Raw genomic sequence first — 25,025 nt, forward strand, 5'->3', positions numbered from 1 at the left:
CAAAATAAAAACAATTTTACAGCAGTGTTTTAAATTTGGCCAGTTATTATGGCCTGATGATCACTTAAGCAAATTTGTTCTGTTTAAAAACATTACATGAGAGGGAACTGCGGTTTCTTGATTGGCTGGGGACCTTTAATCTTCAGGCTACTCAACCACAGATCCTGATAAATCTGTGAAGTCTACCACCCCTACAAACCCTGACTGGGATCCATTCATTTGACTTCCAGCAAATTTGCAGTTTGCAGAAAATATGCACACACAAGCACGCACACACACGCACACGCACAAGCACACGCACACACACACACACACAAATGTTATATAAACACATGAGCACATAAACACATGAACACTCATTTTACACACATCATCATTTTTCTTCAAACCAAATAGAACAGGGAAGAGAATACTTTGGATTGGTCTGTGACTCATGCAGCTTGTTTTTAGCACCATTTCGTACATTCAGTGGCGTCAGCGCAAAGCCTAGTGATGCTTAATAATAAACAGAAGAGGAACCTCTGATTGACAACGCATCTGTTTTCAATTATTTTCCAAATTGTTTGTAACTTTACTGCGATTTGTTCAGCAGCCTACTCCTCTTTGCTGTTTCACTTCATTTCAATCCAAAGATTTGCTGCAAACAAGAAATGATTTCCTACCTTAGACATAATCCAGAAAAAAGAACCTTCAATATTTGAAATACGTTGATTGGACATCAATAGTTGAGCGCCTGCAGGTCATAGTCCACCGTGGGTCGAAAGGGCCTAGTGCACATCGAGCCTGACCGGCTTGATGAAATGTGTCTATTTCCATACACAGTCAACGTTGTTGCTAAGAGATGGAGAGGCTAGGTATTCCGGGCCTGATAAGTGATTATGCAGAGAGGGTGATGGGGGATCAGGGCTTGTGGGAGTGAAAGATGGAGTGACTGCTGTAGAAATGTGCTTCACAGCCGTGCACTTCAGGCTCTCTGCTTTCACCTGCAGAGTCCGGCAGCTTCGGCGGCTTTCTCTGCATCTGCAGCGCTTCAGCGATGAGAGAGCGAGCTCCCAAGAGCCCTGCAGCGGGTGGCACTGCAGCGAGCTGCCAATCACTGGCAGGATAAATCAAATCAAGCAATGTCTCACAATGACACAATGACACAATGACAGCAAGACACCATGACTGGTTAAAACCAGTGAGTGACATTTCAGGGAAAATCCCTGACAAGAAGGTCATCAATCAGAAAATAATGATCACCGCAGAGGCGAAGATCATAAGTGAGAAAGTCGGTCTGTAGTAGGTGACGTGACTTGTTAGTTCTTAAATATCAGTTCCTACCACCTACGAAGATGTGCTATATGAATATTTACCCAATCATGACGTGAATATTAATACATCATGATATGGTAGATATGCACAGGAACCATTTGGTTGCATCACAAGAATTATTGTTCCTGCTATGACAAAGCACAGCGCAGCCAGACTCTCTGAGAGGTTGCCATGGCACCAGCCCGTGCATGCGTGGCTGGTAAAGGCCTGGGATGGGCCACAGAGTCCCGTCTGAGAGTGGCTCTGACCCCGCGCTAACGGCCTGGCTCAACTGTTCCCGTCCCACCCCTCACTGCACCTGTCCCGTCAGCAGGGTCAGGGCACAAGTGTTGGCTTCCGCATCCCCTGCATCTGTTACCCCCACCCCCCACACATTCCACTCTGTAACACTTTCAACAGGAGAACATGAGACCATCACAAGAACCCCACCACCGCACACACAGCTGAAAGTCTTTTTTTTTTTTTTTTTACAAAACAACCCCCGGTTTCTCGTTTCTCTAAATTTGGAGCGTTCAGTTCTGTCAGTGAGTGAGCTCACTTCTGCAGCAGCCTCTCTGTTATTTGGGGAAGGCGCAGGGCTGTTCACTTCCCTCCGCGGTCTGCGGAGCGCTGCGGGGCCGAGCACGGCGAGCGGCGTGGCGCTCGGCCGAGGTTCTGCAGCGGGCCCCGTCGTCTGAACGCCGCGCCGACAAGGGCAGACCCGGGTCACGCGCTCCATTTCACATTCTTTAGCCCTTCAGACTCCAGCAAATCAATGTGCGCTACTGACATCTGCAGAAGAAACATCTTTTTCACCCATATTCAGAACCCGTGTTTTCAATTTGCCCTGGCACCCTGAAGGAGGTCTGCGCAGGAGTCAGGAGGAGACGCAGGCCTGGAGGCAATCAGCCTGCTCTCAATGCTGGCTCGGAGATAAAAGGAAGCGCTGCTTCTCTTTTTTTCTTCTCAGTCTGGTGAGTTAATTTTGGCAGCGATGAACTCACCAAACTGAGTTTAGGAAAAAAGTGAACTAATGCTTGCATTTAACTGCGTCAAGTGAAGGCCAAATGCAAATTGATTCCAAGCTACGATCTGTAGTCACTTCAAAGCTGTTTCCTTTCTCATAACAACATATATGTATATGAAACAAAAACAATAAAAAATATAAACAATATTGTAAAGAAACAAAACAAGAAACTTATGTTTTCTTATGTTAGATGATAATGCTTACCATGAGTGTGATACAAGTCATTAATGTAATTACAATCTACATTACGTGACTTCACACTAATAATATCTGTAGTACTTATATACGTATATTATCTTCTGATTGCAGATCAAATAACTGGGCCATCATGATAGCATGAGAAAACAAATGATGTAATTTTGCCACAACTAAGCAAACATTATCATAAGCAATTGACAGCATGTGAATAAGTTTATTGTATCATCAATAAATTATGTTATGATGGGTTTAAATTACCATCAAACTTCATAGTGACAAAAAATTGTTTGAAGAGAGCTGACCTGTTGATATGTGACTAATTTGTCATATTAATTGAGGACAAGGCAGTGATTGTGAAAACACTACACACATACCAGTTTGGAAGGCTGATACTTCTCTAGCAGAGAGCATAGGATTTTGAAATTGTATTTTTGCATTGTTCTATCTCTCTGTGCAATCAATAGAAGAGCCTATGTTTCCTGTACACAAAGCACATCCTCCGCCCACATCCTCTATTCAAATTCCACAGCCCACGCACCACTTCTACTGCCTCTGACACCCCCCTGCCCTATCCACCACAGCAACTACTCCACCATGCCAGCGCTTTGCCCCAAAAACACTTTCGTGACTTTCAGTTTCCTGTCACCTGCCTCAAACTGAAATTACCCTCAGAACACTGAGTCTTTTGTATTGTGGTGGTTTCATTTCTCTCCACTTGGGGAACCTGGTTGGTTGTGCACGGAAGGGTTTTTAGTAGGTTACTTGTATATTTACGTATTTGCATACACTCATAATTATTACCTATATGACTCAATGGAGCTGCTTCAGAATAATTTTTTTTTATTGAAAGAGAAAAACGGAAATGAACATTTGAAAATTGACCCAGGAAATTTATTTATTTGGACTTATCGATTTATTCTAAGTCGGTGACCGATAGGTCGATTTGTGCGTCAGTGTGTCCAAATGTTTTCCCTGAGTTTCCTTCCCACAGAAGCCGTTTGAGGGTTTTTTTATGGTTAGATTGAGGGTAGTAAAGCCTGATGGTGGCTGCTTCGGCGTTGGAGCAGAGACTAGAGAAGAAGCGCAGTATCTGAGCGCTTGCATGCAGCTGGCAGCAGTGCGCGCGTCTCTCGTGCTCTGTGCGCGCTGACGCCCAAACGCCTTCACAAAGTGCGGTTTGCTATCAGCCCGGACCACGGCCCTAAAACTGCTGCGCCTGGTCCCGCTCACTTCCTCCCGCCAGAATCGAGCCCCTGCCATCGCGGTTCTGCGGTCACACGATGACGGCAGCAAATTAATCATGAGCCGACAAACGTCCCCTGTCCCCGGCCCCGAAATGCAGAAGTGACACGCAACCGTCACATCGGCCCCGTGTCCTCTTTTGTGCCGTTCTGCTGCGGATTTGATGCACGACACGCCACTCTCCACGAATAAAGTTACTTTGGAGTGCCTGCGCAAACAGCACCACTCAACAGCCTAACCCTGGTCCACTGTAGCTGGCTCTGATTATATTGCCATGGAAACATACATGCTTTGCACTGCAAAAGGAGGCTGTTCCAATTATCTGCAAGCATTTACGCTGCTGTTAAACCCAAAGGGCTTTTTGTTGTATTAATACAGCCCCGTAATTCTAAGAGCACTGTATGACCTGGATGGCTTCAGCTATTCACTGGCACTGCTGTCTCAGCCAATCCACAGTGAGTGCAGATCAGCATACTCACTTCTACATCTGCATACCAAGTCTCACAATCCGATCTTTGCTCTGAGGGCCACAACCAATAATGATTCTACTGAGACTGAGTCAGTTTTTCGAACCTTATTTAACGCTTCCATATGCTTAATACAATTATGTTTGAACCAATCAGAATTGGACACACTGAGTGTTGAGCCTGCCGTTTGGGCCTCTACTGTTTTAGCCAGCTCATATACAGTGAGCTCCATAACATTAGGGACAAGGACTTTTTTTTTCTTGATTTGGTTCTGTACTCCACAATTTCAGATTTATAATAAAAAAAATTTACATTTAAGGTTTAAGTGCAGATTCACAGTTTTTACTATACGATATTTATTACATTTTGGATTCACCTTGCAGAAATTTTTGTAATACATTACTGAATCCAATTGAAAATGTATTTCACATACATACAAGAGAAAACTTAAGCCAACTAGCACCCGAAACAAGCAGGAGCTAGATGGGTGCGGTACAGGGCGTGACAGAGAAGATGCTCATCACATGATGTTGCCTCTGGGTCACAGACTTCAAGAAGTCTCTGCATGCAAAGAATATCCGAGAAAGCACTAAGCATGACTACTTTCTTTTATGTAACAATATGTCTAAAACGTCATGGTGACCTTGATATGGGGGTTGGGGGGAGCCAAGCCACAAAGCTTGGCTCCACAATCTGTCTTCACCACTATGAATGTGGAGAACAGATCGCACTCTTGGACTGCAGAACAACTGTTCCAGTGCATTTCAGTGATGACTGGGCGTAATTTCAAAGGTTAGCCAAGGACAAAAGGTAGCACATTCTGAATGTAACCCCTTTGAGGGATCAGAAAGTGTCTAAATGACTCTCGCACCTGGTTTGCGAACAAATGCAGCATCTTGGATCAGGAATTCCGGAGGAATGCTGACATCACAAAAGAGGCCGATTGGACGTGGCGTTCTCCGGCCGCGGTCCGGTCTCCCCGGGCAGCGAGCGGGGCGGCCTGCATTCATGACGGGGGTCACTTAGGTGACCGATCTGCCCGCTGGAGTCGTCACAGCAACAATAAGTCAGCGGAGAAAGCTTACAATGAGAAAGGACCTTTTCACCCACGGGGAGCCACTTCATTCAGGCACTACAAAAGCCCCTGAAAGGGACCCAAGGAAGCTAAACGCAGCGACCATGTCAGGTACGACAGGAGGGACGTTACTTACAGGGAACAGGGGGCCTTCCATGCCTAACCCGTCCACAGACTAAAGTTGTTTTTGTGGAAGAAACAAAAACAGAAAAAAACTGGTTAAAAGACTACTGAAGAACAGGAACGGCCACTCAGAGCAGAACCAGCATCACTCACCAAAAAAAAAAGAAATGTAAATTCGCACATCATGGACACAGCTCCCCCGCGCCATGTCAGAGCAAAACTGCCACACCCGGGCCCCCCCTGTCCCCCCACACCGCAGCACCCCACACCCCGGGCCCCCCAGCCCCCTGATGAGACGTCTTCTGCTAAAGGTGGCGTGTCCAAACCTCACAACAAACACAGAGCAGGGCTATATTTAGCCAGGCTGGACTAATGAACAGAGGTGAGAAAACACAGAGAGAGCTCTGTGATCCCCCCCCAAACACCTCCCCACCCCCCTGTTCCTACCCCTGCTGAGCTAATTGCCCTTTGCCGAGCCTATACTTTTTGTCTGGCCTCTTGGAAAACCCCATTCATTCGTCTCTCCAGCGTTTCCACTCCCACGCCCACTTTCTTCGCGTCACAAGCCCCCTTGCTGCTGGGGCGCCCTCATTCTCACACTGGAGCCTCTAATGTCGTCAGCTGTGCCATTTCCCATTTTCCCCACCCACCTCACCTCGAGGTAAGCGTGCTATTTAGAGGAGGCCCACGACAAGAGGGCGCGAATTCCACCAGCCGCCATCTACGGAGAGCAGGGTGTGGCCCAGAGAAAGGAAAGGCGAAAGGAAAAGGGGGGGGGGGGAAACAAAGCCGTGACCTCGCGAGCTCACCCGCGACGCAGATGAGAAAGCGTCCTCCCGCCCCTTCGTTCTGACTGGCCGCGGGAGCGCGGTCAGGTGACCGAGTCGACAGCGACACGGCGTCCCCTTCTCCGCATCCTGAGGATTAGCCCTCGGGACGATGACAGGGAGGGCGGGAAACCCAATCACAAACGCCTCCTTTCTGAGGGCGGGAAACCCAATCACAAACGCCTCCTTTCTGAGGGCGGGAAACCCAATCACAAACGCCTCCTTTCTGGAAATCCTTGGGAAATCGGTGTCACGGAATCAGAAAAATTCCACGCCGCTGCCCTGGGGGTGTGATTAAATATTTCGCGAAGGGGAAAAGGTTAGAAAGAACAAAGAAACAAGAGAGACATTCATAATTTTATACTGAATTATAAGAGGGAGGAGAGTCCTTTCCCTGTATATTAGACAATGACCATTTTCCACGACACCAATTTCCCAAGGATTTCCAGAAAGGAAGCATTTGTAATTCAGCTGATTATACACAAAGCGATTATACAGTTATAGACTAGTGCAGGGTTATGATAACTGTTTTTTGTGCATCTGAAGAACCCTGGAGGTTAAAGGTCATGCTAGATTAGCGATAGCAGCATGAGACTGTAGAGGAGTAGACTGTGGTATACTTGAATAGAAGCAAGAAACACGCAAAGTTCATGGAATACACAAATCAGCTCAATGCAACATATTTATTTTTAGATTTTCTTGTGAAAGAACAGAGGAGCCTTTGTGCTTCCTGAAGAAATAAAAAATAGTAACAAAATTATTCAAAACAACAAAGCAAAAAAAGCTCTTATAAAAAGGCGACAATCGTGATTAAGCAATCAGACTTACGGGCATTTCTTTTTACTTTAGTGTTTATATAAAAAAAATAATTCAGCCCTCTTTACAAAAAATGATCATAAATAAATAACTTAACTGTCAATACAGAAAACCACAAAAAAAGTATGTACAAGGAGCCCTTGCGTGAGGCAGAATGGTGCTGGAGAGGTAAGGGGGTGCTGACGGGGGCCAGAGTTGTACAGATGCGGGTGCGGCTGGGAGATATGGGGTGGAGGCGGGGATGTGGGGGGGGGGGGGGGGTTTGAGGATGTGGTGAGGGAGCAGGAAGAGGCTGAGTGAACGTCAGAGCCTGATTTTTTTTTTTGGAGGTGGAGGGGTTGGGTCATAGTTCTGGGTCCGGTTGAGGGGGTGTGGGGGACAGGTTTGGGGGCAGGTTCCCTCTTCACAGCCTGGGCGTCAGAGCTTGCTCTCCTCCTCCTCCAGCGCTCGGTTCAGCCCGGGGATGAACTTGAGCAGCCGTCGGCGGAAGCTCATCTGCTTGGGCTTGGGCTTGCGCGGGAAGGAGCCCAGGCTGCTCGGCTTCTCGGCCACGCCCTGCGAGCAGGAGGAGGAGGAGGACGACGCCGCGCCCCTCAGGTAGCTGCGGGTGCTGGCGCTGCGGGTCAGCTGCGTCTTGGGGGCGGGGTAGAGCGCGCTGACGGGGCGGGCGGGCCGCGGCTCCGCCTCCTCCTGGCACACGAAGGTCTGGTACAGCGGGTCGTCGTCGGCCGCCTCGCTCAGCCGGCTGGCGCTGCTGCTGGCGCTGCTGCTGGCGCAGTAGAGGGCGCGCACCGCGGCCGGGCTGGGCGCGCCCAGGCTGCCGTACACCAGCGCCCGCGCCGACTCCAGCGACTCGTACACCGCCGCGTCGCCCATGACGATGCCTGCGAGGGGGAGGAGCCCACGAGAGCGGGTCAGACGGCTGAAAGGCACCAATCGGCCGACCCCGAGGCCGCAGCCTCCAGATTAAAGGGCAGGGAAGGGCGGGTGCTCAAATACATGAGTAGTGTGTTCTAGCACACATGCATTCCGTATCCAACACACACTGCCTGCCTCATTTTAGTGTGGTTCATACCCGTGTACCACCTTCAAAGCAAACTCCACCATTTTTGACCGGAGATAAAAAAAACACTTTCCCAAATAAAATGTGAGGATACATTTTGGAGCCCATCCCAGTTACTGGAATGCGTGTGCTCTCGCATTCAGGAAAGGAGACGTCTCTCCTTCTGTCCCACCGTGGAACAGGAAGCAACTCACTGTAGAACAGGAAGTAACTCACTATGGAACAGGAAGCCACTCACCGTGAACTAGCCTCTGTTCCTGCACCATCAGTGACCTGTACTCCTCCCACTTCTCATGCAGGGTTTGCTGTCGAAACAAAAAAAAAACACAAACACACAAAAAAGAAAGCAAGTCAGACAAAGATCCCTTTTTTGCGCAATGGGGGTCATCTGTTTACTTAAGCGAGAACAGAACACAGAAGTAAAACTGCGCGTTAGCAGAAAAGCACTGAAGCATTTAGACAAAGCTGAGGAGGGGCCATGAGAAAGGGCCTCTATGTCAAACACAGACGACGTTTCAGCCCGTCTGCTCTATTTCTCACAGATTTTTAAAATATTTACGATGAACAAGGCCATTGTACTAACCATACATGTCCACTGCTGTGAATCCATCTTGTAGCTTACTGGCTAAATGCCAATCAAAACCAGCAGTATCCAATCAGGATGCGGAACACCACTAAGTACTTGCAGAGCTAATATCATCTGGAGTAGCAGCAGGGTCTACCTCCCGCTCCCTGATCTGAACAGCACAAAGTTAAACAGGAGGAGAACAGCAGCCTACCTTTAAAAACTGCAGGCGAGCCTCCAGTTCTGCTTTCCGTATGGAGTCACTGTACACTGTCTCCAGCCTGAAACAGCAGAGTCCCGGGTTAGTACAGCACACAGAAACTTCCAAACCAGGGGTGCAGGTCTGCACTGGTGTCTGCTACAATCAACTGTCTCAACTTTCAAAATCTCTGTACACACCAGTGCTGGTCAGGCACTGTAAAAGACCGTCGTAAAGAGTTTTCACCAAAGACGAGGGTGCAGGCCACAACTGCAGCTCGCAGCTTTATTAAGCTCACAGCTTAATGAAGCTTGTGGCTCATAATTAAGAGCAGAGGTCGTAATGAAATCCTGAAACTGTTTATACCCACGGACCAAATAAGCTCCACACTTCACAGCCTTTGTTCTTCTGATTGCTAGTTTAATTACTTCTCTCTCTCTTTTTTCCAGAAATTTTCTTCATCAAGTTCTTTGGTCTCAAATTTTCACAAGCTGCAGATTCTTGCAGCCTCGGATTCACTGGGATTCACCAAATCGCCAGACTGCGAGTAGTCCTCACCCAGGACGTACAAAAAGAGTCTCCAATCTGGCAACCCAATGAACCCAGAAACCCTTGCTAACCCCCACCGCTTCGCGGTCTCCAGTTCCCAGCTCTGTTTAAAGGGTGATCGGGGTGCGTGGGAGGGGGTGGAGCACGGTGTCAGAAACACAGGGGTCTACCCGGGCCCCGCTATAATGGCTCTTTCTGTGCGAGGTTCCGCCACATGGCGCGTCTGGGCTTAGCAGCTTCAGAGAGGAGAGGGTGATCGCGTTTCAGTCACGCACTTCGCCCCGGAGACCGGCACACACACGCACAAGGCGCTCATTTCTACGGGGGCCGGTACATTTCTGCTTTAATGGCTGACTTTACCCGCGCTGGCGGCAGGGATAATTTGGCGACGCTTGTAGCGGGCGCAGAGGCATGCTTTGTTCCATGCTCGTGTGCTTAAACCCCCCCTTCCCCCCCCTTTTTAAGAGGCGGAATTCCCGTTTATGAGCAGGGTGTTCATTTTTTACAGTCACTTTCTTCTTTTATGAACTGAAAATGTGTGTGTGTGTGTGTGTGTGTGTGTGTGTGTGTGTGTGTGGTTCAAATAAGCCTCACACAGAGCTTCGTAGGATAATTTAAATATAGAGGCCAGAGTACTAGTTTTCACTGCACATTTACAAAAACACTTAAAATGTGCTCTCACTGGGGCACGGAGGAGATTTGAATTTCATGGAAATTAACAGTCGTTAAATAACTCTGAAACAAAGACTTCTCTGATGGAGCGAAGCAGCATAAAAATGATAAGGCTCAGCATGTTCCTTCTAAAGGAGGTGAAATTGAACAAAGGCACGACGTCTTAGCTTTGCGGGCTGGTGGCAGAAGACGGCCACAGAACCGGGCCCAGTCTAAAGGCCTCCATGGCCGCAAGCTAAAAACATCCAGAGACAGAGGCTCGAAGAAAGTGGCCTCGACACCAGCGTTGCAACCGTGACCGAGCGCACAAAATTCAGCCAGCTCTGGAGCCAGCCGCTGACGCCGTCTCTGCAGTCGCTCAGTACAAAACGGAACTACCAGGAAAAGAAGGTTTTTACCCAATGAGCCTTTTACCCGTTGCCCCTTTGAGCTGCTCTGGGATTCTGTCAGTCTCACCTGATGGAGTTTCCGGAGGACCGTATGAGCTGGACGATGTCCTTGTGCCTGCATCCCTCCACCACGGCCTCGTTCACGCTCGCGATGGTGTCCCCTGCGCCAGAGAGACCCAAACACAGTCAGGGAACACGCCTCGCCACCATCAGCACACATGAACTTCATTTAAAACGCGCCCTTAACACGAAAACATAACACGAACGCTCACAGCGCTTTTAAAAATAAAGTTATAATTTTTCGTTAGTTTTAACTGCTGTGGTCGGTTTGCTCCTCATACACTTGTGGCTTATGGGAAATTGCGCACTAACCAGCACAGCCTGGCCTTCATTAGGCCTGTGATGCTGATGTGTGAATGTGTGTGTGCGCACGTGTGTGTGTGTGTGTGTGTGTGTGTATTTGGTAAAGCAGACACTTAAAAGGCAGAAACCCTACTCCCCCCACCCTCCCCTTCCTCTCACAGTGAACTGGCCTCAAGTTTTATTTTCATTGGCAGTTTTATAACTTCACAGGAGAAACCCGAGTTCCTTTCACCCTCCTTTTACAGTTCCTCCCGGCTGGGAGGCCGGGAAGCTTTTGATTATAAACGGGGCTCTGTGCCGTCTCGGTGATACCACACGTCTGCAAGGTCTCCACCACAGTACACCGCTCTGCGACTGTAATGTAACGGGTGAAGTGTCATGAGAGAGGTGTGAAACCCCCATTGGGGGAATTCACCACAGCCGTGCTCTGATCAGTCAGGGGAGGACTGACGTTTCCTGCGCTGAGGCAGGCCCAGGTGCTCGGGAGTGTTCTGTTTGCGCCTCACTTACGAGAACCACGCTTTCAGCGAGGCCTCGCGGGGGCCACGATGACATCATACGCCGAGCGCAAAGCATGCGGGGAATGCAGGAAGCGAAACCGACAGGCGCAACCGACGGCGGCACTGCCTGCAGTCGCTCTGCACACGGCCTCTCGCCCACGCCCCGCCGCGACACGACGCGCACAGCCACGTGAAGCCCGCGAGCGCGGACGCCCCTTCCCGGGCACCGCGCGGGCGAGAGGCAGCGGGCTGCCGGCTTCTGAATCGGGCCCAGTTTGTGGGGTCGCGCGCTAACTCTGACTTGCCCACCACTGTTAAAGCAGAAAAAATTATGCGGTTTAAAACGAGTGTGGGACATATTCTGGTGACGTGACAGGGTTCGTTGTACAAATTATGGGTGAAAATAGGAACACTCGGAAATAAATACAGTATCATCCGGAATCACAACTGAGATCTGACCTCACCCGGCTGGTGGGAGTTGTTGTTTATGAGCGAGAAAGGGAAGCAGACTGTCCCGTTTGCGGTTACCTCAGTAAAAGGTGCCAGCCAAACTGTCTGACAGGGTGACAACAGGTCGATTTGCAACCAAACAACAGTGGGCAGAACTAAAAACCTTGAAAATATCCTCTACCTGTGGTATGTGGGCAGGCACAGACATCCGTCATAAAAAATACTCATATATATTTGAGAAGGTATGTATTATGCATACACACTGTACACACTGTATACGTATACTACATACAAAACATAATACGTCATCTATATAATATTCACAAACACACAGACACACACACACACACACACACACACACACACTATATGGCTTTTTTTAACTTGCTGGCTCAGTCACCTCACTTATGTGAATCATGGTAAATCTTGAGGGGGAATTTTCTTCACTTGTCACCTCGGGGTGTGACAAAGTTGCCAGACAGGCTGATTGAATAACAGCCACGTTCCAGGACGGGGTTGCAGGTACATAACAGGTCAACTCAGACACAGGGACATACGGACAGGGACAGGGACACAGGGACACAGGGACACAGGGACAGGGACACACAGGGACACAGGGACACAGGGACATATGGACAGGGACAGGGACACGGGGACACGGGGACACAGGGACAGGGACACACAGGGGCACAGGGACACAGGGACATATGGACAGGGACAGGGACACGGGGACACAGGGACAGGGACACACAGGGACACAGGGACAGCAGGGACAAGGACGAGGGCACGGGGACAGGGACACGGGGGACACGGGACAGGACAGGGCAGGGACACGGGACAAGACAGGGACACGGGGACACGGGGACACAGGGACAGGAGGTCAGAGGGCGGGAATCTTACCGACTCTGAGGCCGGCGCTGTGGGCGGGGCTGCCCTCGTGGACCTTGCAGACGAACGTGCACATCTCCACCGAGTTCTCGTCCTGGTGATGCAGCCCGTACGTCTGAAACAAAACGGCCAGGCTTATGACAGATAGAAGAGTGTGAAATCATTCAGAGGCAGGAGCTGTACAGGAGGACAGACACCAGTGGGGCGAAAAACTCCCTCACAGCAATTAGATATACAGCAATATGTTGTAAATACACTGACTTTATGGGAAAACACTGCTAGATATAATTCACAACGAAGTATTTTTTTAAAACGTCGCAATAGCCTGTGGCAATAACTCATATGCTTTCCCACATAGTGAGTGTTGCAATATAGTTCCTGACCATGATAAGAGACTTGATTTGGATATACTGCACCACATGGTGCACTGCAGTCCATTTCCGTAAAGGCATGAAGCAGTGAAATCACACAGAAAGAAGCCATTTCCCAGAAACACATCACTCGATGTAATGCAGCCACTGGGCCTCAAGACAACGGCCAGTGCTGTCCAAGTCACACAGCAGAAACACAGAGATCTGGCCACAAGAACTACACCATCTAACTGCTAACAAACTGGTTGAAAAGTGGCCGAAAAGTGAAACCAGTCCAGTATGTAGAGTATAAATAATAAAAGGCATTAAAAATAAAACGATGGACCTCCAAACGTTACGAATCAACAGAGACGGGACCTGCAGATTCGCGTGCGTGGGGCGCTATCAGGGACCGAATTTCGCCGCGTCCCGCAGGGGCGAACGCTTCCGCGATGGCCAGTTATCTGTGCTCGCCGGCGTTCATGCAAATCCTGACGGCAGCATTTTACTGTCAGTTAGAAGCAGCCCGGAGAGCCACAGCTCTGTGAGGAAACCCACAGCGCACGAGGGCCCTGACAGATCAGGCCGAGCAAAACCTTCCGCGCGATAAGAAACTGCATCAGAGGAAAAGGCCCGCGAACACAGGAAGACTACAATCTGATCGCGCGCTGCAGAGAGAGTTCATGAAGCCGCGTTTTCTCATCTGCACAAGGCGTGAGCGAGATCTGCTTCTCGGATCCTTATCTCACACGGCCAGCTGCCGTTATCCCATGCGAGACAAGAGCTTTGTTTCTACGGCGACACTCAAAAACGACATTTAGGAAAGGCCAGGGGCGGCACGGAGGTGCCGAGTTCAAATCCCGACCGAGGGCCTTTCTGCGTGGAGTCAGCACGTTCTCCCCGTGTCCGAGTGGGTTTCCTCCGGGTGCTCCAGGTTCCGCCCACAGTCCAGTGACATGCAGGGTTAGGATAAATGGAGACTCAAAATTGCCAGTAGGTATGAATGTGGCAAGTGAATGGTGTGTGTGCCCTGCGATGGACTGGTGACCTGACCGGGGTATATTCCTGCTTTTCACCAAATGCATGCAGTGTTGGCTCTGGTGAATTCAGTTTTCATGAGGAAACGTTTGGGAAAAGATACTACAATATGATCAATTTTTAGTTCTGAGGAATGGAACCCAATTTACAGCCCAGCAAAGCATTTCTGGTAGCGTCACTGAAACTCCAGCGCAGAGGCGGAACTCCCCACAATTACTGTACAGATGCAACAGTGACATTTGACGTAGTTTTAGCTTATCGCAGAGATCGCTTGCGTGTCATGTATCTCACGAGAAAAAAACGACCGCTTTGCGAGCGCAGAAAACCCGACAGGTTCAAATCGCATCGCTGTCGGAGGAGACGCTCGCTGAGGCCTCCTGTGGTAAAACCACAGCCAAATTCCCCCCGAAAGGGGAATCGCGCCGCACGCCGTCGACGTCCCATCACGCAGCGGGGTGGCACTTTCCCCACAGGGAGACAAATTTCCCAGAACGTTCTGCTCTGAGGTAGTCCAAGACCAGAAACTTTCCAAGCACTTCTGAAGAAATCACTGGGCATGAATGGTTCACCTCAAAATGTGAGTGTCACCTGCTTAATTACTTGTCCGTGACCCTTTGAATAGGAAAAGGTCATGGACAAATCAAACCAGACATTGTGTAGAAGTTTGTTTTTTAAAAAAAACAATTTAATAAGGGAATTCATAAGAGGAAGTTGTGGGAGTAGGCCGGTTCCCTTTGGTTCTGAATTCTAACAGTAGTTTAGCCCACTGGGGCCTTTCACTTGTTCCTCTCTGAGGCCGAAGCGCATAACAGCTCACTCATTACGAGGCATCAGATTCATTTCTGTTCTTAATTGTTTAATTAACTCAATTATTCACTTTATCGGGTTATTTTATTATGAGCTACAACATACGACTGCTCATATAGCCTAGCCCTAGACAAAGATGTTTTACTGTCGTCGGACGCAGGAGTGACCTAACGCTGGTGTAAACAGCCATCCGGAAAACAGTCACCTCAACTGTTTGTACTGTAACAAAATCCGTCACACACACAATTCGGGCCTTCAGGACCACAGTGAGGCACGGCTGCTCTAAGGCTTTAGCACACATGTACCATCGCACTGACAAGCGCACATCCTGTGGACGGGATCAGCACTTTGATTTCTGCTGACTTACATTAAGAAGCAGCAGAACAGCCTCAGAGACCGAGGAGAGGAAACGGGTCATCTAAACTCACACGCAGCAGCACTTCTGCGATAACCCGGTTAATCTGAAGCTGGGGTGGGGGGAGGGAGGGTGGGGCTGGATGTACATCATGACATGCAAATTGACATTGGTGATGCAAATCGAAAACAGTCACATATACGTGGGGGGTGGGGGGGGGGAGTGCAGGTGGTTAAAATTGTGTTGCTAGGCTGCAACCAAAACAACCCTGAGAGGAGTAGTGAAAGAGAGACAGAGAGAGAGAGACATAGAACAGGATCTGAAACTCATCAGTCTTTCGGTGTCACGCAAGGACCCCAAACTGACGTCCTGTGGCTGAGGCAGGAAAGGAAGGGTTTCTGTCCAACAGTGCCCACCCAATTTGTTACTAAATATACGCCCTTATCTGGAAACCAACATAAAGAGAGACAGTTTGGACCAACAATATGACTTTGACGTGATAAAGCTGTAAACTATTATTAATCTTTTTTTAGAGATGAAGCTGAGAAACGGGCTTGGTCGAGGGCAAGGCGGGGATTTGGGGCTGAGTCCAGGACGATTAGAGGGTGCCTGGTCAGCCCGGCGTTTTGGACTTTTTACATCCACAGAAAAGAGACGCCGTGACCCCGGAACCCTGCAGCCATCGGCTTCTTTCACAACATAAATTGGGGATTTCAAAACGGTTGTTCGAGCCGAACGATCTGAACAGAGTGGACTGAAACCACGGTAACGATTCGGCGGCCTGGGGTGACCTCGTTATTGAAGCGCACTGTGCAGCACCACCAACCAGCCACATAATCCTCTTACCTGGATCTCAAAGCCAAACGTCTCCTCCTCCTCCTTCTCAAGAACAATGACTTTCCTGAAACAGAGGACAAAACAGCAAATTAGTTTCCCCAAGCGTCACACAGTGAGACTCCTAAAAGACCGTTTAGAACAAATAAGGGACACTTTAATGCCATCACACTTCTGAATCAGCTCTGCCTCAGCCCTGGGTCTTTTGGCATAGCAGCCTACAAATCTCTGTCAAGGAGAAAATGACAGAGCAAATAGGTCTGTTATGTCATACCTGGTAATTCTTGGAAGTATAGCTAGAAAGTACCCACCAATCACAGCTGGCATTTTCAATTTATTTTTACCAGCATACTCCATTATTGGTGGAGCTCCTCTCTGTTTATACTAGTAAGGCTACAAGTTATAAGGCTACAAGTACACCAGTTTTGTCCTTATTGTATTATCCCTAAGTGTAGTGTTCTGTTCTGCTATAAGAATGAGTGCCGCAAGCAGTGGAAACTACAGTAATCGCTCCACTCACACCGCGGCTAGGCTAATTTCAGGGATGGCCTACCACAGCACACTCCTAAATAAGCATGGCTGTGGAAGTTTCCTGCGTGTGGAACATGCGCAGCGCTGCAGCGAACCGGGGAGCTTGGACGCCTAATGAGCCCGAGCTGAAGCGGAGAGAAAAATAAAGAGGCGGCTGTCCTCTCCCCTCCCTTTTTCGCAAAGGGCTTTCCGCACGGCAAACAGATGGAGAAATAATTTAACTTTGCTCACAGCCAGAACGCGTTCGACCGCCGGCGGCAATGCTAAGCACCGGGTAGCGACCAGCGAGGAAACCACAGCGGCGAGAACAATAGGTGTACTGAAGACATACTTTTAAAAAAACCCACACAATAGAGCGGCACGCAGACGTGCCTGCGCGTGACTGCGTCTGAGACGACACTGTGCCACCGAGACAAACAACAGGACAACAGGTATCAGACGTAAACAGAGCGGGTGGCGGAAAACATTCCACCCACGAGCTACGCCTCCGCGGCGCGTTCTGCGTGTGGGGCTGGGCTCCCAACTGGCCACAGCCCAAAAATAACAACAACACACTTCACTGTCGGCAGTGGCGTATGATGGGTGTGTGGGGGGGGGGGTGCTGGTACATCAGCCTTTCCATTACATGTGCCAAATGCCAAAATGCCACCCAAGACCGGCGCTGCAGCAGTCGTACAGGGCCATCCCACACTGCCGCTGCCAACTGCAAACCACGTGCGCCCGTCCAGCCAAAATGCTATTTGCGTCTTTGGCGTTTGAGAGCAGCGGCGCATTAATATGCATCGCAGAAGTTAAGAGGGCCGCCAGACAGCCCTGCTGAAAGACAGACCCACGAGACAACCGGGCTCAGGGCTTCCCTGATACCCGTGCGGTCTGGTTCCCATGCCAGGGAAAACAGTCCGAGCTCCAGGGCACTTTGTTAGTCCCATGCCCAATTACACTGGGAAGCCTGTCAGATTTTTTTCTGTATAAAGATGGCCCAGTAAACAACAGTATTACCATCATATGCAAGGTATTATTTAGTGATTCCATGACATTTTATTTCGTTCCTGTTCCTGTTGGTTGGGCAATTCCAAATGATCCTTTTTAAAAGGTGCCAAGGATGGTTGTATGAGGAAACAAGGCCCCATAGAGAGCTTCTGGTTGAACATAAGGCACCGAACATTGTCATGTGCCCAAACACAGAGACAGATTTTCAAACACTTAACTTGAACATCCTGAATCCCCACCCCCCATAGGGGCAAGGGTCAGCCTTTCTGGCTTTAAGACTTGGGTCTTAGTTCAAACCCAATTTCATATGCATCAAATCCAATGTTCGTTTTTGTAAATAAAACTTGTTTATATGCTTAGTTGGTTAGTCTGAAATTAGTCTTGCTGAACATTTTTTTTTTAACATGTGGCCACTAACACTAAATATTTTGGTAGATAATGAAGAATTGAAAGACAAAGGCAAATGGTAACAACCCAAACCTGCACTGTGTTAATAGGTTCAAGGAAAATTATTATGAAAGAACATAAACACAACAAAATTAATTGGGCAAGAGATTGACTGGAACAACGTAGGGAGGGGAAGCACAGCCACGTTGAGGGGTAGCGCGGAAAATGTGGAAAAGAGGCGCAGCTACCTTTGCAGCTCTGGAGACTTCGTCAGGGGCTTCCATTTCTGTAGGCCACCCTGCAAAGAAGGAGAGACGTGGGTGAGAGACAGGTTACATACAGGTGAGTCCCCCTCCACTCCGTCATGTTCTGTGTGTCTGCATACAAGCAAGGCTGACACTGTGGAGGAGACCAGGGGATCCCCCCCCCCACCCCGAGCTCAGCAGAGGAACAGGTTTTAAAGACACTCCTGCCACACACAGTCTGTCGTGCGCTTGGCAACCTGACAAATTCCTCCCGTCTCTCTCTCTCTCTAATCAGCTGTTTATCATCCTCCTGTCAAATATTTTCTTCTCAATAGCATCTACAAACATGGCATGGCAGACAAAAGGCATCCAGTTGTTGCCAAATGTCAAAAGGACACTTGTGAACTTGTTACGCCTGTGCCTGTAGCTGGATCTGCTGCTGAGTCTCTGGTTCCGTCCCTGTGCTTAGTTGACAAACTGTCGTGATAACTAGATTATTACAGAGAGCCTTGATAACTCTTCTGGCTGCAGTGCCTGCTGCGAATCAGCAACAACCCAGGGTAAAGGAGGCCAAAGTCTGTAAGTACCACCTCCTTAGTACAACACAAATTTCCATCCCAATCAATCCACCTGTTTACTCAGTCAAGCCCTGTTCTTCTGAAAGTGCACTTTGTATAACGGCCAGGGATAATTTTTAAAAAAAGTTGCCTTTCTTTATTTTCTTACACTTGCGAAATTGTCCCGAGCCCGCTCAATGGCGTCATTTATTCCCGAATACCTTGGAAGTCCCACTGGGGCTGACTGCGCGAGGGCCGTGTTGGACCCACAATGCCCGTTTGTGGGGGCCACGGGGGCAGGGGTATGGGAGGCATGAGCTAGACTGCAACTCCCTCGGTCCCCCGCCACAGCACGGCACCTGGCGACGCCACCGAGGCAGTCTCTTGAAGTAAAACGCAGAAACGCGGTTGTTTCTTAACCGTTCAAGGAGGCAGCTGGCTGCCAATCCACGCATGTGCATTATAAGTCCATACACCGCACATCCTTTACCGCCTCTAGTTTTAAGCTGTCGTTTATTTTATTCTCTATCTACTGTACCTTTTGTGTGGGATCAGCAACACATCATACTAACAACGACTGAGTGGTATGTGATCATAATTCAGGTGAATGCCTCTGAATGTTCTAATTTGGAAAAAAGAAAATGGAGCGGGGAGATATGGTGCTGGTAGTGGCGCACGTTAGCTGCCAACACTGTCTGAAAAGGGGAAAAAGACTGAATTCATTACACTAGACCATGCCACTGCGCAGTTCAACATACTACGCCAGTAAACTCTCCGCTCCCAACAGCATCGTTCGGCTAGACTAGCCAGTCGCTGGAATCGTGTTTGATAACTTGTTCGCACAGTGCTTCCATTGTGCGCGCTACAATAAAATGCTGAATACTGCGAAACCTTTGGACAGCTTGGGGTACTGCTCTTTTTCTACCACAGGGAAGCCATGGTCTGCCGTCTGTCTAAAGTGGGTGGTCGTTTTTTTTACTGTAGCTAACGCTAGGCAAAAACACTCGTTAACATCTGCTACAAGGCACCTGTGCGCATTCCTCGCATCAGCCCATTTCGAAGAACAGAGGGCAGCCGGTTGTGTTCTCTGACAGTGACGTAACAAGCATCCTGCTGAAGAAGGGTACGGGAATTATAGTCCTGCAAAAATATTGCGTGGGTACCGAGTTATCATATCAATTAAATGTTCTGCATGCATTCATATCACCTGCTACAAAACAAAGTAGGCTAGTTGATTATATAAGACAGTATGGTATCGTAACCACGCTCCCTTTCTCGAAAAGATGGCAATAAAAACACAATTAAGAGTTCCGTTCACACCATGGGATGCAGGTGAAAATAATTCCATGCGAGGCCCAAAGCAATTTGATTAAAACTGGTCAGTCAGTTAAATCATACTGCCAACCTAAATCAAATTGCCAACCAAATTATAACCCAAAACGAATGACATATTCAGTCTCTTTAAAAAGTTGCGTCCATGGTCCATCAGTGCCTCTCTAACCACGTTTCCTACTAAAATACAAACGATTTGCTGTTTCAAATTAAACCCTAGAATTCGCAGGATTATTGTCTCCGGTCCTAATGAGATCCAGACGTGCTGCAGCACATGTGCACCCAACATGTGCGTCTAACTCTCGGGAGATATTACTCTTCAATTCCGCGCGTCCTGTTCGCTGACAGCATCTGTCAAACTCATCCCCCTTAGAAACTCGCTACGCTGTACACACAGTTGAACTATACGCATGTGTTTCCTTGATTCTGGTAACTAAATATATGTAAACGGGGTTTACAGGGTAATTATATACCAGAACATGGTGCTCAAACATGTCGAAAATCTATTATTTATATATTACAAATACAGCTTCCCATCTACAGTCTATGATTACCCAAATATTTTCCAGACATGTGCTCAGTGAGTAAGCCAGCTAGCCAATGCGTATTATTCGAACCGTTGAGTCTATTACAAGCCAGCACGTCTAGCAACTGTACAAACAAATGCAAGTTCACTGTATTCAACTTTTCGTTGCCCGCTATAAAACACAAGATTCAGTAGTTCGACAAAATTTATTTATTTATTTATTTGCATCGCTGGCAAACAAACACATTTGGACATGAACGCAGGTCAAGATGACTGCTGGTCCACAGTCTCAGCTTAATGAAAAAGATGGATAGTTTTAAAAGTAGTCTTACCTTCCTGAAGTTCCTGGGCAGCGTCCCTCCAGAATAAGCCAGGGTCTTGTAATTGTAAACATCGGAATAGTTTTTCGAAGAGTCCGTGGTTCTACAGCTGTCCGATTTAGAAGAAGGAAAGTAAATCTCACCACTGTCCGACGTGCCAACCTCATTAGGGTCGTTCGAGTTGAGTTTCTTTAGTCTCCGGAAAGTCATATTCTTCATGTTAAGTGTTCCCCTCTCGAGAGAAATTAGAAGACCTCGCGACAGACAAAAGCGAAGTACTATGTCAAACGACAAGCCACAGGTGTCACTGTCTTGTTAGTAACTTCAGTAGACTTCAGTACGCCTAGACGAACGTGTCACCCACAATACAACTGCAGCTAGTTAGTCCTCCTAAATGAACTGCGGCTCAGAAAAAGATAGGATGCGAATTGAAAACCCCAGGGGCGGGGCGACCAGTGCAAACGCTCAGATGGATACACAGGGCGTCGATTTCTTTTGTGTGCGTTTTTAAATGTAGAACTCGTGGCTATGTTGTTTACACACCCGATGGAAAACGATTGTTTTTTAAACGTATGCAATCAAAATAACTCGCTGGAGATCAAATGGATTTAAGAAGAAAAATTACAAAAAGGAATGTCATATACCAAAATGTATACCGTTCTCAAACGTAAATCAATTCAGCTTTACCAGTAGAAAAAACTACTGGCCTACTATAGCCTACGCTATAAAAAGTAAAATATAGGCTACTATTGTCTTGGAAATGTTTGCTATAAAAATGTTACATTTTCTATATAAAACACTTTTAATTAATTCATATCCTTCATATTTACAAAGATAAGTTCCTTATAAACTTTGTATTCGGACTGACTTATTTTTATTGGATCATTGTCAATAGTTGTAATAAAGTTAAATTTGGCTGTTCTCTTCACTTGTGCTGCGCACTAGCCTCTGATTAGCTCTCCGCAACCTTTGACCCGTACAGTCTATGGTCTAATCAATTTGCATTTTGTAATGAAAAAGGATGGTCGAGCGACCCAGTGCATAAAGTGGAGCGAGCGCCACCTAGCGAACCGTTACATTTAATACAGCCTCATTCTCAGACTGCAATTCTGGCAAGCAAGCCGACATTCAACACAACTATCATTTCAGTAATAATGACTCTCGTAAGGTAAACTGAATGAATGCGTGTATGCATGTGTAAAAATTGAAACACAACACATTCCCATAAAATATTCCACCATACTTTATTTAAATTAACAGAACATCTATTCAGGGAGATACAATCATCTTTCTCAGGATTTGTAAGGGGATTCTTAAAATATACAGTTTAGCAAACAGGCAATAAATAAGCAGTATGGATTCTACGGCAGGCTAAGTCAAATATGCGTGTCCTGTGTAACTTAGATGTATGGTGAGGAATTTACAGATCATAAAATGACTAAAGTTTAAAATATGGAATGGGGCATAAAAACACAAGATGGATCCGTCCATTTTCTCAGTCCGAGCGAGCACAAACCCTCCTGAGTAATGGACAGTGTACACTACGGGCATGTCAGCACAATGCTGGTTAATGATGCTGAAAGCAGAAGGGAAACATGAGTGACAGACATAAAATGCACACTCAAAACCACACTACAGTACCTGTCCAAGTGCCGAGTGAGATTCAGAACAGACGTTCCCCAAGGGGCACAGCTTAATTCCGTCCTCTTTTTAGTAATGTTTTTTTTTTTTTTTTTTTAAGGGAGAGTGCGCTAAACTGGGTTGGTAGTTTGGTAGCTTTGTACAGGCAGTGATATAGTCAAACCTATTATCGTATATTTTTGCTGAAATATACACAGGCAGCTTTTGCACACGTGACAGCTTCAGATTCCTTTTGAGGCAGAACATGAGCACACAGGCAAAGCGTCTCCGCTTGTCAGCTGTGGAGGGGGGGGGGTTAGGGGTGTGCAGGTGGGGAGTGGTCTACTTGAGGTTGAAGAAGCTTGATGATCTGGCAGGGGGAGCCATCAGCATACTGGCCTGGTTCTTATGTGTTATGTGGATCTGGACAGGGGAGAGAAAGGAAAAAAAGTAAGACATTCTGGGAAATTTCAGCAGTTGGTATGGACTTCAGAGTGATCTTAAACTTTAGTCCCAGAGGTCCACAGTGTCTGCAGGTTTATCTCACTCCTGGAGGTCTACAGTGTCTGCAGGTTTACAGTAACTCCAGTCCTGGAGGGCCACAGTGCCTGCAGGTTTCACTCCAGGCCTGGTGTCAACCACAGTGTTTACTGGTTTTTCACAGCTGCAGCCCTCTGGGACTGGAGTTAAACCTGTAGGCACTGCGGCCCTCTGGGACTGGAGTTAAACCTGTAGGCACTGCGGCCCTCCTGGACTGGAGTTAAACCTGCAGACACTGCGGCTCTCCAGGACTGGAGTTAAACCTGCAGGCACTGCGGCCCTCTGGGACTGGAGTTAAAGCTGTAGACACTGCGGCTCTACAGGACTGGAGTTAAACCTGTAGGCACTGCGGCCCTCCTGGACTGGAGTTAAACCTGCAGACACTGCGGCTCTCCAGGACTGGAGTTAAACCTGCAGGCACTGCGGCCCTCTAGGACTGGAGTTAGACCTGCAGACACTGAGGTGACCGTGAGGTCCCAGGCTCAGGCTTGTGTTGTGAACAGCGGGCTGTAACCACTCACTCACCGTGCAGGGCGGCTGCATCCAGGGCTCCCCGTCGATCTGCATGGGCAAGGGTTTGTTTGTCCTGAGGGAGGAGGAGATTTTTAAAGAGTGTAAATCAGGAGTGACCCTTCTGTTTTGGGATTTCATGCCTACATCTGTTCTCAATTATTTAATCATCACAAATCTTTGCTTCATAAAACATCATTTTCAAATCACGAGATACAGCTGAAGTCAGCGCTTGGATCCTCAGTGGAAATGTGTTACTGTGGTCGAGCAGTGCTCCAGCATTGGTGTATATACTGTAGCAGTATAGAAACCTAAGCCCGTGGAATTGACTGGAACAGAAGCCAGCACACTCTTTCCCTCAGAACTGGAGCGGTGCGGCACACCACGGTTCAAAGGGACTCTGAAACAAGCACAGCCAACCCTGCTTCAGGAGGACCATGGGGTCTGCTGGATTGCATTCACCTCTAAAATTAGCAACTAGCTTCGACCCAGGAAATCAGGTGCGGTGAATTAACTGTGTAATCGGCTGTGTAAACAAACGCTTAAACTGATAAATTAAGTGTTGAGTGACTAAGAAAAGCAGGAGCCTCTGTGGTTCTCCTGGACCATGTTCGGCCAGCCCTGCTCAGAGAGCTCACGGCTGGACGAGGTGTGTGGCATGGTCCTTAGGTTGGCCAGCTCTGGAGCCATATGCAATCCCCCCGACGGGCAGGGGTATGATGACCCTCCATGGAACTTTCTCAGCTTTGCTCCCTTTTCTATTCAGTAGCCTTTATGCTTTCTGAATAAAGAAATGTCTCAATACAGCAAAAAGTACAGAACTTAATTGTCACAGTTGAGGAGAGGCACAGCAGCTGTGCTACTGGTGCGGTCAGCACAGAGACTTGAACCCCACCCATCGCAACCAATCGGCATCACTCACAATGCAATTGGCTAACTGAACTAGTCCCAGGTCCCCCAGCCAATGGGATCCAATTAAGCTATCATCAGGTGATGTCACCAGACCTGTGCCAAATACTTTATTTGAATATTTAAACCCTTTAGATAGCAGTACAGTTCCTGTAGATTAGTTCAGGCATAAAAGTGAAAGTTCTCAGGGATTTGCCACAGTTTCAGATTTTATTATTAAATTGTTTTGTGTGTTTGACCTTTGACCCAGGCCTGCAAGTGACCACCTGTGGAGGACTCGCATAGTTTTATGAGATTGGCCTTGGTGCAGTATGCTGATCTACCTGATGGTGATCTGGGATGTTTTGGCCAGCCTGCTCCCGGCGCTCTTCAGTCCAGTGTAGATCTGTCCCATCTCCATGGCGCCCTCTAGCCCCACCACCTCCAGCCGCTTGTCACTCAGGTCTAGAGGGGGAGGAGCAGGGAACA

The 25,025-nt window shown here is 48.1% G+C and overlaps 2 protein-coding genes across 3 annotated transcripts in view; both read right to left on the reverse strand.

Moving 5' to 3' along the window:
• Positions 1-6,921: 6,921 nt before the first annotated feature.
• tamalin (trafficking regulator and scaffold protein tamalin) lies at positions 6,922-21,948 on the reverse strand. The gene is made up of 8 exons (XM_064299035.1): positions 20,991-21,948; positions 18,247-18,296; positions 16,103-16,157; positions 12,719-12,821; positions 10,573-10,666; positions 8,911-8,977; positions 8,370-8,436; positions 6,922-7,952 (listed from the first exon to the last, which is right to left on the reverse strand). The coding sequence occupies exons 1-8, from the start codon at positions 21,195-21,197 to the stop codon at positions 7,486-7,488; spliced, it is 1,110 nt and encodes a 369-aa protein (XP_064155105.1). The 5' UTR covers positions 21,198-21,948; the 3' UTR covers positions 6,922-7,485.
• Positions 21,949-22,203: 255 nt separating this feature from the next.
• dgkaa (diacylglycerol kinase, alpha a) overlaps positions 22,204-25,025 on the reverse strand; it is a 34,667-nt gene continuing 31,845 nt past the window's right edge. For both annotated transcript variants that reach the window (XM_064299033.1, XM_064299034.1), the window contains 3 exons: positions 24,881-25,001; positions 23,664-23,724; positions 22,204-23,021 (listed from right to left, as the gene is read on the reverse strand). In XM_064299033.1, coding sequence (XP_064155103.1) covers positions 22,941-23,021; positions 23,664-23,724; positions 24,881-25,001 — 263 coding nt within the window. In that variant the 3' untranslated portion in view covers positions 22,204-22,940. The remainder of the gene's footprint in view (positions 23,022-23,663; positions 23,725-24,880; positions 25,002-25,025) is intronic.

Source organism: Anguilla rostrata, chromosome 11, assembly GCF_018555375.3.
Source record: "Anguilla rostrata isolate EN2019 chromosome 11, ASM1855537v3, whole genome shotgun sequence".
NCBI classification, from domain to species: Eukaryota; Metazoa; Chordata; class Actinopteri; order Anguilliformes; family Anguillidae; genus Anguilla; species Anguilla rostrata.